The sequence below is a fragment of the Hippocampus guttulatus genome, chromosome 1, assembly GCF_054856545.1.
Source record: "Hippocampus guttulatus isolate MCC_2025c chromosome 1, RoL_Hgut_1.0, whole genome shotgun sequence".
Classification (NCBI taxonomy): domain Eukaryota; kingdom Metazoa; phylum Chordata; class Actinopteri; order Syngnathiformes; family Syngnathidae; genus Hippocampus; species Hippocampus guttulatus.
The window spans coordinates 23278938-23292261 of record NC_141261.1 but is presented as its reverse complement, the minus strand read 5'-3'; the positions used below and the strand labels follow the sequence as shown (position 1 = coordinate 23292261).

The 13324-nt window shown below is 43.5% G+C and overlaps 1 protein-coding gene across 16 annotated transcripts in view; it reads right to left on the bottom strand.

Moving 5' to 3' along the window:
* Nucleotides 1-1945: 1945 nt before the first annotated feature.
* The window catches only part of hspg2 (heparan sulfate proteoglycan 2), an 84199-nt gene continuing 72820 nt past the window's right edge, over nucleotides 1946-13324 (bottom strand). For 8 of the 16 annotated variants that reach the window (XM_086120509.1, XM_086120566.1, XM_086120548.1 and 5 more), the window contains 21 exons: nucleotides 12574-12721; nucleotides 12367-12483; nucleotides 12210-12227; nucleotides 11061-11145; nucleotides 10828-10972; nucleotides 10638-10740; nucleotides 10449-10558; nucleotides 10263-10371; nucleotides 10088-10186; nucleotides 8548-8769; nucleotides 7903-8147; nucleotides 7635-7806; nucleotides 7353-7475; nucleotides 7025-7081; nucleotides 6162-6237; nucleotides 6003-6081; nucleotides 5705-5752; nucleotides 5395-5465; nucleotides 5231-5314; nucleotides 4195-4298; nucleotides 1946-4035 (listed from right to left, as the gene is read on the bottom strand). In XM_086120509.1, the coding sequence (XP_085976635.1) occupies nucleotides 3863-4035; nucleotides 4195-4298; nucleotides 5231-5314; nucleotides 5395-5465; nucleotides 5705-5752; nucleotides 6003-6081; nucleotides 6162-6237; nucleotides 7025-7081; nucleotides 7353-7475; nucleotides 7635-7806; nucleotides 7903-8147; nucleotides 8548-8769; nucleotides 10088-10186; nucleotides 10263-10371; nucleotides 10449-10558; nucleotides 10638-10740; nucleotides 10828-10972; nucleotides 11061-11145; nucleotides 12210-12227; nucleotides 12367-12483; nucleotides 12574-12721 (2388 nt within the window). In that variant the 3' untranslated portion in view covers nucleotides 1946-3862. Of the gene's footprint in view, nucleotides 4036-4194; nucleotides 4299-5230; nucleotides 5315-5394; nucleotides 5466-5704; nucleotides 5753-6002; nucleotides 6082-6161; nucleotides 6238-6496; nucleotides 7082-7352; nucleotides 7476-7634; nucleotides 7807-7902; nucleotides 8148-8547; nucleotides 8770-10087; nucleotides 10187-10262; nucleotides 10372-10448; nucleotides 10559-10637; nucleotides 10741-10827; nucleotides 10973-11060; nucleotides 11146-12209; nucleotides 12228-12366; nucleotides 12484-12573; nucleotides 12722-13324 lie in introns of those variants that run through there. The other 8 variants (XM_086120525.1, XM_086120593.1, XM_086120518.1 and 5 more) reach the window with 5 other exon arrangements.

Genomic DNA, 13324 nt, shown 5'->3' with positions numbered 1-13324 from the left:
GACCGCATACCATCTGATTATTAGGAGTGAATGATCGCTAGATTATGACATAAATTGACATGAAATACTCTTTTTGGAGTTTGCTCAGAAGCTTCATGTGCCAAAATGAGACTGAATGCAACATTCACGATAGATAATCACATCCTCTAGATTCCTCATTTGACCAATGGACTTGCTCCGCTGGGATTTTGTTGGAGGGTGGGCGCTGCGTTTTTTTTCTTTCCTTACTTCCCACAAAGGAAGAAAGAAATGCAACACCTTGTCTCAACATGACAACCACTAATGGGTGAAGTGTGGTGGATCTTCAGGCGGGGAACGTCTTCATTTCATATTCCGCTTCCATTATAATTGACTGAAATGCAGATCCCATTTCTTAACAGAGCTCACAAAGATCGCCGGTCACAAAGGCATGAGGTACCACCCAGTATTCAGCCTGTACCGAAGAAAGGTCTGGATATGATATGAACATGCTTCAGCTCATGCCTTAATGGAGTAGATGTATTCAGGTTGATTTATCTGGATCATTTTTAAAAATAGTTTCAATTCTGACCTAAAAGGTTACGTTGTGAGGCAGTTGGATTGTTGTGGTTTCAGTTGTCTGATAAGACTGTAAAAAAAAATCAAAAACGCAACTTGTACTGTACTTTGGGGGTGCGCCGGGGGGGGGGGGGGGGTGCTAAAAAAGTAATTTGAGTCGTAACAACTTTACATTAATGACAATGTTAGTTAGCTCAAGAAAGCAAGGAAGTTGTTTGCTCCAAAACAATTTGGTAACTTGTTTGTTCCCTTAAAATGGGGGACAAATCTCAGCACAGTTACTTCAATAAACATTTATTTCTTTGTTGAAATAATGCGGGGAAACACTTTCTGCATTAGCAAAACTTAAAACATTTGGTTCAACTGCCCAACTTAAAATTTTGTCAAAGGTTGATGCCTTGAAATTTTCAGCTGACCCAACTTTCTGTATTTTTTATATAGTGTGTAAATTCTGATATCTTTGTTGTGAAATGTGGGAAAACCAACTTTCACAAAAGCAAAATTAGAGCATTTAGTTAAACTTCCCAACTTACAAACTTATCGTTTTTTTGCCTGCAAAATTTGAGTTGATCCAACTATTTTGTTTTTCTTTAAACAGTGCGGTCTTATGGCATTTATGGTTCCAATAGACTCGTCTCCACACATGAGACGGGGATGTCCGACGTGTCAAGCGGCCACAGCTATGTGTGATGTCCATGGAAATCCTCTCCATTGTTTTGAACCTGTCCATGCACCTCCAGGTGTGGCTGGATGTGAAAGAGAATGTTTGGCCACATTCGGTGTCTCCTAATGAGATGGCCCATCAGCTCCCGTATCATAAAAATTCTCAATCGGCATCGCTGGATCCTGGAGGATGGTCGGCGAGCGTTTCCTACTCGTGGGTGTTTTCTTGAGTTTGAAAACAAAGCCTCTCAAAAGATACATCTTGTCGTCACGTGGCACAGATTTGTTGTCATTGGAGATGACCACCAATGGATTTGGGGAGGGATTGTGGTCCTCCCTAATTCTCTTATGTAAGTGCCTCTTGATCATCGCATTGTTGGCAAAAACCTTTACACTTTCAGCGAAAGTTGAGCTGCTATTCTTAACTGTACTTCACTTAGGGCTCATGTAGCCGTATAAGCAGCAGTCTGGCTTCTTCATTCGGGAGGCGAACCTGTGGTTGTTCGGTGTTATTAACAATGCAAGACAATGATGTTTGTAAAAAGAGTGAAATGAATTGGGTGTAACCTGAAATCCAACGCTGAATCCCACTTTCGAATATGCTTGGGGATAATATTGCCACTTTCCCAGGATCACTCGCACGTGACCTCAATCATGTGGGAGCGAGGGTGGCATGTCGGCAGAATGCATCGAGGAAAAATGTAGCAACATCCAGGAGACAAAATAAAGCCCACAATATCACAAATAGCACATGAATTTTGTTTTTTATTTAAGAAACACAAAGGTTAGGTGCACGTCGCTTCAACGCTGGGTCATCGGGTTTTCGTGACATAAACAATATATTGTGAAGTAAAATTTGATCACTTGAGCCAAATGCATTGAAAGTTGAGAAAAAAAACCCCATTCTGACTAAAAGTGCACCTTTTATAAAGAGCTCAAATCAAAGACCAATGCTGGGTTTCAAAAAACAAATACATCTCGCATGGCAATGCTTCCACTTAGCAACAGTGTACATACTGTATGAAAATCCAGTTTCAGAACCTAGCTTGATATCGTCCTAACTGGACCACAGCCTGGACTCTATGCCCACATCACATATTCACATTCTAAAAAGACACGATGGCAATTTGCTGCAATTTTAAAACCAAAGTTTGTAGCCTGAACTTTTCTGGGAGGAAATTGGGGGATGTGCTCAACCTTGAGGGAGATATGCAGGCAACGCGTGACACCCAGAGGAGGGAAAAAAATGCTCTAAATCTATAGAGTGAAAGGAGGCAAAGACTTGAAGAATAAATAAGAATGAAGCAGCACTAACTTACAAGGTGGTGCTCATATAAACACTTTAAGCCCCCCCCCCAAAAGAATTGTGTTGTATTAAAAAAAAAAAGAAAATAAAGGGGGGGGGGCGCATTCCTGATCGGAGCCACACGAGTCGCAGCAGTTCCAAAAAACAGGCTGACATTTGGCACCTAAGGTTCCGTTCGACTAAAGCATCACAAGAACAAAACATTTCAATGCACCTTTGGGATAACAGGCACGCACCGTTGACTGACTCAAGTGGCCTTCAAAAGCTACACAGATCATATGAAACTCCATTTTTGAGATCTACTCAATCAAACAAGGCTGTGGTGTCAAAAACATACAATCATTTCATTGTGAAAGCAAAAAGCACACCCTAAAGTAAATATAAGTGGAAACCATTGTCCTTCTGAAATGCTTTAACCAATTTAAAATCAATCAATCTACTTTATTTGGTTTGTTGCAAAAACCAAGCCATCTTGTGTCAGATAACTTCATTTTACTTGACGGTCACCATTACCAAATAATGCTAAATCATCGATAACATTTATGAATCTTATTGACCTTAAAAAAAATGTAACCACGACTACAGCCTCTGCCGTATGCTAGTGTCTGACGTCATTTAGCACCAAGTCTTCTTTTTCGTGTTGAAGGAAAAAAAAAAAGAAGCCAAACAGACAGAGACAACACAAGTGCTCCAAAGCTAATGTCAAAGCGCGACCATTTTTTTGTTGCTGACGACCTGAGTTGTGTCGTGAAACTGCATGCGGCTGTACGTGCTCCGAGCGCCGGCTCTGTCCCCACGGCAAACAAACGCACTCATGCCAAACACCAACGGCAAAAGGAAATCTTCGCCATCAGCAAGTCATTGTAGTACAATGGTGCAAACCTCTGGAGAAGCAGTGTTAGATGCCAGAACGATTTCTAGGAAGTGCAGTTATGGTTAGTTTGCAAGTTCCCCTCCCCTCACAAATATTATATATATTCATATGCATATAAATAGAAATTCAGTGCTGTAAAAACCTCTTCAACTCCATAGGATCTGATTTCTCAGGGCTAATACTACTGCTCAAAGTATGTAAACTGCATGTGATCCTTCTTCCAGACTTAAAAAAAAAGAATGAGGAAGAGAAGAAATGTTTTTAATGTTTTTCTGATTTGTTGTGGTTTCCACACCAAGATCTTGCCGCAATGTCTGATTTTTGGTAGCAGCTGAGCACCAGGTTTATGTAAGGTTCTACGTGCGTCAGTCTCTCTGTGCGAGTGTGTCGATAAAAATCACTCCACGGTCTTGATGTGTGTTTGTGTACTGCGTGTGAGTATTTGGGAGTTTGTCTTTGCACGCGTGTGTTGTGTACGTGGTCTATGACGTGCACGGCTGCACGTTGACACTGTGAGCTGCGTGGCCTTGCAGGTCAATGGTCCGGGCCTGCTGACCTTCTCGCCGGGTGTTCATCAGGGACAGGTTCCTCACGCACCCTGTCATTCCAGAGGAGAACTTCCCCCCTGTCATGGCTGCCATGTCTGGAGCTCCGCCTGTCACACAACCATACATGCTCACTAACCGCCCATCACTGTCCCCTTTGAGCGACTTTTGATATTTTGGATTTCACATTTTGTGGGGTGGAATGTAGCGCACACGATGGAGAGGGGGGCTTTACTGTAATTGTGCAGGTCACCATGAAGTCCACTCACCTAGGTAAAGCGGGCCTTTTGTATTGACCATGATGCTTTTTCCCTTTGACTGTCCATGGAGCGCAGCTCCTCCATCGATTTGGATGTAGCCATCTTTTCCAGTCCTGCGAGGCAAGGAAACCAACACCATTTTTGAATTACCGTACCATTTTCTACCGCTTATCCGGGATCGGGTCGCACAGACAGCAGCTTTAGCGGGGAAGCCCACACTTCCCTCCCCCCCGCCATGTTTTGCAACTCTTCCGGAGGGATCCCAAGGCGTTTCCAGGTCATCTCTGGGGCCACCTGCTGGCGGGACATCCTCGAAACACTTCACCAGGGAGGCATCCAGGAGGCATCCTAATCAGATGCCTCCCACGCCCAGGTTTTTGCTTGAGTGACTGCTGAAGCTGCGTTCCGCTAGGCCAGCTGGTAGGTCCGGCTGCCTCCGGCGTCCCAGGCGCCAAAAAGGCCCTGTAGGACTCTTTCTTCAGATTGACGGCATCCCTTACTGCCGGTGTCCACCAGCGGGTTCGGGGATTGCCGCCACGACAGGCACCGACTACAATTTGTATTGTCCGTGCATAATCACAATTACGCCGAACTTTTTTTCAAGGAACATGTCCAAGGATCATTTTTGTCTCTTTTCTGTAACTGCACTAAAACTTGTCTTTGTTGGATAGGTCTTTTTTGTGATGAAGGGAAATATAAATACATTTGACTGGACTTTTTTCTTAGCTATTGTCCTGTTTTCGCTTTAGTCACCTTTCACAGACTTGATTTTTACGTGATTTAACTTATTATTTACATCTATTTATGCTTCCACTGTACTTCATTTCAGACTGCAGTTTGCAGTTGGTTTTTGAATGTCATCGTGGTGTCCTTTGAAAAAGATTACACAATACAATTCTATACAACTTCATTTATACAATGCATTTCACAACAGCTGCAGCTGTGACAGTTTGCAGTTGTTTCAATATTTTACATGACATTTTCAAAATACACCAAAGTTACAAATTATGCACATGCTGACGACAAAAAAAAAAACGCAATCTACCTGACTGCTTTAACTTTATGCCATTTGCCGTCATTGATGGACTGTCGTGACATGATCTCGGCCTCTCCACTGCCCAACTGGTAACTGGAGATCGATAAATCATCAGAAAGGCTTCAAGTCAAAGCAAAACAGTCAAGTATATTTACAGAACTGCAAGGCCGAACCTGAACATGGGGTATCCATTGCGAATTCCGAGAGCGATAAAGTCCTTGCCTCTGCCGTGTTCGCCATGTTCCTGGAGGTCAGATTGTTTACGTGAGTGTTTTAAGAGATGAGGAAAACAAGCTGTGTTTTCATCAGAGCATACAATTGCAACATTAATCTTTCATACAAAAATTGTACTACAGTCATCGTCATTGTTGACATGCAAAGGTAGCTGTCACTTCCAAACAACGTGGCGATGTGCACATATGATTAGTGTGGAAACAGCCAAACGTGTTGACTCATAAATGTGTCTCGTATTGGAGTGGATACCTTTTTACTAGCATGCATCTTTCGCATATTGAGTGTGCCATTGGTTTCCTGGAGGAAATGGAGGGGAGGTTAGAGAAGCAACATGCATTTATATAGGCAGAGCATGCCCACAGATGGCCCAGTCGCAAATGTTGGGCAACCAGTGAGATGAATGCAAAAAGCAGTGCTGCATTATGGTTGACATTCAAGTGACAATCATGGCGTTAGATGTTACATGAACTTCAGCCTCCTCGGAGCCAGTTCTATACACATGAGGTGATGGAATAAGGAGCGGTCGAAATCTAAGATGAGGACTTACGACTCCCTGCCACAGGATCAGACCCTCGGAGGAGAGGGTATTGATCTCGAATTCAATCGTCTCCGGCGCGTCATGTGCACTACAGGATAAAAATATGTCATGATAATTATTAGATGTACAACAAACATGAGAGCAATCAAGTTTAAACTAACGTATTACCGTCTTTGTAAAATGGATTTCTGAAGGGCAATATATCCATCGTTGTCAAAATGAGCTGCATACTGATAGGGGGAATCTACGTGCGATCGGAACAAAAAACACAAATCCATATAGCGTTGAAGTAACAGGCAAGCTTCTCATCCGCATTGTTATGGCGCCCTCCAGTGGAAAATATTTTCAGACCTGGTGAGACAGGCTGGGTTAGACAGTAAAAGACTGTGAAAAGTAGCACACTTGATTTAGTGGTAGAGAATATTTGTAGCATTTGGAACAACAAGTTATGAATCAATAAAATACATTTGTGTGTCATTAGTTCCCTTTAAAATATACTCGACCTGATCAACGGAGGTGGGATCTGCCCCGTGTGATCAAACTATTTGCAAATGACGACAAAGCGCTGCAGTCCATTCCGATGACGTTGCATCACATCACATTGTTTTATACTTTCCATCACCCACCACCAAGAGTTGTGACTCCATGCAGAAAATAAAACATTCAGCACTGAGTACATTACAAGTCATTCAAACACCAGCCCGTGCTTTCAGTTGTTAATAGAAGTGCAGACATGGAGGACATTCAACATTTGGATTCGAACAGTTATTTAGTCTTCATCAACAGGCAGAAAAAAAAAGTCGTGAGTGATCATCTCATATGAACGGACATGACGAAATGAAGAATGAAGGGAATTCCAGTTTGTGCTGCGCTTAGCACGGATTCCCGCTTCCCAGCTTTCCAATGTGAGTCCCAGGTGGAGTGCGGGCACATGATTGGTATGTCTCAGGAGGTTATGGGGCCCCTCGACCTCAGACGGGTCCCTGTTAGTCACGGTCAGATCAGTCAGACTCAATGTTCGCATACTGTACCATTAGCTTCGCTAGCCTCTGAATTCCACCCGGCCTTAGGGAAGCTGGAGACGCGGCCTGTGAGCGCAGGATATACACATACATATATAGAGATAGGGTATATACAGCCATGAGATTGTAGTGGGTCAGAAAATGTGAATCACTGAGGGGGATAACTCCCAGCATGCTCTGCAATACCAAGGAGAGCCACCGTTGCGTCATACTGGTGAACAATCACGATTTGTTCTTTGTCAAACTTGTGCTGTGATAAATCAACAAAAGAACTAAACCATGGTAATGTTTTTGTTTTTCGCCTCACAGCGAGAGTACCAACCCAGTAAACACTTACTTTCTTCACAATTGAGGCCTGTGAATTCCGAGCGGCACACACAGCGTCCGTTAACACAGCTGCCGCCATTTTGGCACTGAGAGTCACTCAGGCACACGTCTTTCAGGATCTCGCAACGCTCACCTGCAGGGTCAGCCCACCATTGCAGGTGAAAGAACAAATATGAGCAAATGATCACAAGCAGTAGATTGTGTGCAAAAAAGTAAACATCAAGACGCACACATGAGAATGTAATTCCAGTAGGTAAATGATTTGGCAGACAGCTCATTTGTTCGCACAAACCTTCAAATCCATCCCTACAGAGGCACTGGTACTCATACTCAGCATTGGGCATGCAGTGGCCTCCATTCAAGCAGGGTCGGCGGTCACAAGGGCTTGTATCCACACACTTGCGGATCGCTCTACTCTCTGTAAAGCTGTAGGACAGATCCAACTTCTTGTTGTTTATGAAGACCTAAGCAGGAAGTGCGGGAAAAATGACGTTACAATATCTGGCAAAAACAGGCTATACTGCAGCGGCTTCCATTAATTTGGCGTGGAGAGAGCTCACCTCTCCAACACAACCCTCAAACATATGGCTGATATTTGCAGGCTTTGGCAGGATCTCCATGTTGGGGACACCTCCCAGGAACATTGAGGTGTGTATATTGAGGCCCTGGGCTCTCCCAGGAGAAGTCGTCTTGTCTACTGGGACATGGTCAACTCTGAGGTGACCATCCCGCTTGATCCGCTCAGCCACCACTCTGTGCCATTGGCCCAAAGAGACTGGTTGTGGACTGCGAAGGATGGCCTGGCCTGAAAATCAAGAGGGATGCAAAAATTTGGATGGCAACCCATTGGATGAGTCCTTTCAAACAAATGTTTCTACTTTTAAGCTGTAATTAATTCCAACAGTACTGATGGACGGCAGTTTTTTCAACAGTACAATTGACAACACAATAAATAAATACACTGTCCTGAGTAATAAGAATTAAAATTTAGCATCATTATCTTTGTTAAGATATTCTACAGAACTGGTGCACATGCTTGTTTTCATATATTTATAAACAATATAAAGCCTTTTTAAACCTTATTGGTTCATAATCATACTAGTCATATTTAGCATTGAGGTCTACTCTCGGCACAGTTCTATCAACTTTCCACAAAAAATAAAATAAAAAATCACATGAGATTTCAAAGGCGCAGTCCACCTCACCTGTGCCAAGTTCATATTTGAACTCTACATGTCCATCCGCCATGGAGATAGCCACAAAGTCCTCCACTTTCATCTTTTTTCCTCCGCAGAAAAACATCAGACCATCTCTCTCAATGGGTTTGAATTCCAGTTCAACTCGAAGGTCATCATGGACATTGGTCAGCGGAGGATAGGAAATGTACGACTCTTCTCCGTCAAACAGTGGAGTGGTTACCAATTCGCCTAGGGAAGATGAGGGAGTAGGATATTAAATCAACTTATTTGTCTACTTCAGCACATGTAAAATTCCTCCGATTTTCGAACCTAATTCACGTTATGCGTGAAGAATATCATGAAAGTTGCAAACTTGCGATCATAAGATGTACAGACAAAGAGGAACCATTCAAAACAAAAAGCGCAAGCATTTAGAGATCAATTTGGATGATTTTTTTAGCCCTTGTTCAGAATCCCACTCTGTCCCACTGTCATATGTTGTGCCACAGGGATCCACTTTGGGGCTCTTGATGTTTTCGTTGCATATTCAGTCCATCTGTCCATCCATTTTCCAATCTGCTTATCCTCACGACTGTCGCGGGTGTGCTGGAGCCTATCTCAGCTGTCTTCGGGCAGCGGGCGTGGGAGACCCTGAACTGGTTGCCAGCCAATTGCAGCATTGCATTTGTTGCCCCTGGATTACCTGGATTAAGAAAGTGTGGTAGCTTCTTTTGATTTTGGTCCAGGTCAGCGCAGCAGATGCTACTAGAGGTTCTGAAGACTAAGTGGAGCCTCAGAGGGGGTTGAGCTTTTTCTGTTTCTATACCCTGAACTGGGCGTCAGCCAGTTGACTGCCGGGCATGCATAGAGATGAACATCCATACACACCTACATCCACACTATCACTGAGCGGGAACTGATCGCAGGCTACCTGCACACAAGTCAGGCAAGTGTACCACTACATCATGAGTGACCTGCTTGGCATTGTTTTGGTGTTGATTGTGTTTGTTTACCTTTTTATGTTATTATGGTATTGTTTGAACTGTCTTTGTTTTTATATGTCACATTTTTACGTTAAGTGCAGCACTTTGTATAAAGCTGTGGTTGTATTTAAAGTAAGATAAGATAAGATATCCTTTATTTGTCCCACACTGGGGAAATTTACAGTCTACAGCAGCAAGATTGTGGGTAGAAAGAAGAAAGAAGAAAAACAAAGTGTTTGCATTCACAAAATAAATGTTACAGTTTCAATGTACACCGTTCAATTATCCATCCATCCATCCATTTTCCGAACCGCTTAATCCTCACGAGGGTCACGGGGGGTGCTGGAGCCTATCCCAGCTGTCTTCGGGCAGTAGGCGGGGGACACCCTGAACCGGTTACCAGCCAATCGCAGGGCACAAAGAGACGAACAACCACGCACGCTCACACTCACACCTAGGGACAATTTATTGTGGTCAATCAGCCTGCCATGCATGTTTTTGGAACGTGGGAGGAAACCGGAGCACCCGTTTTTTACATCATTTACTCTATACAAATAATTTTGACTTGAGACTTGCTGTCTTACCATCCATGCATTTGTTTCCAAACTTGCCCAGGTGGCAGCGACAATCATAGCCCAGACCACTTTGACGATTTATGCAAGTAGCATCTGGTCCACAGGCCTCTGCAAGACCACAAAGTCACAAACGTTCAGAGGTTGTATACTCGATTGCATTGGTCACTTGCTTGTTAGCATGTACCGGAGTGGCAGTGAAGTGATGAGTGATGCTGGCAGTTGCTGCCTGTGAATCCTCTGGGACAGCTGCACGTATACAAGCTGGTGTCAGAGTCCTCGCACCTGCCTCCATTCTGAAAAGAGAAAGGAAAAAAAATGAGATGTGGAAATGAAACAGTGAAAACATTCGTGAATCCAGCCAGAGGCTGACCTGGCATGGGCGGTCTTTGCAGGTGGGACAGTTCGTAACACCAGTGGAGCTGCGGTCCATGTCCTTGAAGATCACCTCTTCACCTTGAATGACCAGCTGCCGAATGCATCCTGCACATGTCCAAGTCATGGTTGGTGAAAAATATAAACCCATAGCACGTTTTGCAAGACACCGAGTTTCAATTCCTACCAACAAAACCAGTCTTGATGGCAGCAGTTTTGGCCAGAACAGTGTAGTTGGGGTAACCACCTACATGCAGCTCCTCGTTCAAATCCAAGCCCTTGAACTTGCCCTGAGGAGCGAAAAAGAGCAGATATAAAACATAAACTCCCCACGTGCTACGCAACGTGACATTAAGCGGCGATGTCAACAGGGATACCTGTGAGCTGCCATTGACAGGCTCCCCTCCGTCTACCACGATGGAGCCCAGGGTAAGGTTGCGATACAGTTCAACTGTGTGAAACTCTCCCAGCTTGATAGGGTTGGGGTCACGAATGGTGGCCATGCCCGAACCCACGTCAAACCTATGACAACACATCGGATGCTCTTGCTGCTGGCACCTCTTCAATATAAACTAGCTGTAATCACCTTAAATCAATTTTTCAAACTGACCTGAACTCTAAACGGCCACCTACAAGGCCAAGAGAAATGAAGTCTGCTCCCGTAGACCTCCTCTGACCATTATAAAGGAGCATACCTGTGTATGAAAAAAAAACAAAAACATAAAAGAAGTATATCAAAAACTTGGATACATATTTCCATTCACTCACAAATTGTGAACAAGAAAGAACACGGGAAGGCGTGAAGGGTAACAAGTAAAAATGAATGGGGACATAATTACCATCACTCAATACATTAACTCACAGTTTATTTTTATTGCTGTTATTCATTGGAAACTCACTAGACCTGAAATGTAGTTTTTGTAATTAACTACTTCACAGTTTATAAATGCATTAATTATTAATAACTTATAAAAACGTTTACTTTCCATTAAAAAAAGCTTTTGATTTCGATTGCCTGTTACCTGAGGTTAAACATTCAATGACCCTTGAAACAAATGCTGATTGATAGATAATGAGGTGAAGTGTGTTTCTCTGATTACAAGTGACATTCATTGTTTTTGGAATTCTTTATCTAGTCAAGCCTCATTATTGTTCAAAACTAACCTTATGTGCGAACTGAATGACTAAAGTAAAGCCTCACAGTAAACTAACTAACAAAGGATTGCTTTACAAATGAAGGAATTCCGCCGTTAGTTGAGGTTTTGAGTGCATGAATTAATGGCAGTAACTGTGTCCTTGTTGCAGAGAATTCGTTCTTACACGTGGCCGTGCTCTTTGAAAGCTGGATGCTAAAAGCAGCATGCGATGATGGGGAAAGTGGCAGGCTGAGCCATGTTGAAGACCTAACTGGGCACATTCCTCAACCAATCACTTGCACATCATGAGTGTGCCGTCCTTCTCCGCATGCTGGGAGCACATGCTTCCGCCAGAAGTCGTCGCTGTAAATGTCTGCTTGGAGCATGACTGATACGTTGCGAATATAGGTTCAGATGCGTGGAGCATTTTATTTCCGTATTGCAAATTAATATCGGTTTATTGATAGTCAAATGATAGACGGCTGAGTTTGATCATCGCGGCTTAAAAGCATCACAAGAACCAAGCAACATGCAGCAGCTCTGAGCTTGTTGCAAGACATGAAAGCTGGATGCAGCATCAACATTGGCCTTCAATTCCTGCAGCTTCAAGCACTGAGACTCACCCGTGTACAATATCAGACCTTCCCAACGCATGGGTGAGGGGAGGTGGTCAAGGAGGAGAGAAGGACCAAGACGTTATGACATTACACATGAGGTTATACGGTCGACAACAATGTAGAGACTACAATATTCCTGTGCGATGGAACGTCATGTACTCACCATCAACATTATCGGGCCTAAAGTTGATTTTCATGCGGAAAGCCTTGTAGGCGTTTTTGATGGTGGGCAGGGTGAGGTAGGACAGTGGCTCCTGGGCAAAGTACGGCATCACTCTTTCTGGAACAGGATACCGTTGCACAGTTAGACACGCGCACGACCAAATTTACCATCACGCCACTCTGTGATGCGTAAACAGCGCGCACTAACCATGAACATCCAGTTTGGTGAAGGCTTCTACTTTGCCCTGTTTGTTTGATGCGGTGCACACGTATGTCCCTGAATCGCTATGCGCGACCCGAGGAACCGTCAGCACATTTACTTCCTGGAAGCACTTCGGAGGTAGTTCACCTTCAAGCTAAAAGTGGAAGGCATAGACACATAAAAACAGGGTACAGGTAATGTAATACTGTACTTCCTTGAACTTCACTGCACTGTCAGTATTTCAAAGAATAATACATTTCCCCTACCGAGGGCATTTTCAGTGAATTGCCTTTAGATTGCAGCGGAGAGAACAAATTGACATGACTTAAATAAAGACAGCACATACTTTGCAGCCATGGTGATCTCTCACACATAAAATATAGGAGGACATTTGATTCTTAACACCATAAAGGCACTCAACAAATAACTGTACATTATGCAACACGGGGAAAAGGGAAACTGGAAACTTTACAGCTTGAACAAAGTGAGGCATTGTGGGAGTCTTAAACTTCACAGTTACGTCAGAGGGAGTGACATCATGTTTGCATTATGTCCCGTTTTCAGCGCATTGCCGACTCATGTGTCCATACCATACCACAAAAACAACAATGGAGGAAGGAGAGAGATTTGCGTTTACAAGTTGGAAATATAGTCACTATTTTGAGATTCTGTGAACTGAAAGTGTGCTGTTGAGTGTTATCTAGCTTCAATAACAGACATCAGAGGCTGTATGCACCCAAGTTTAACCACTGCCAAG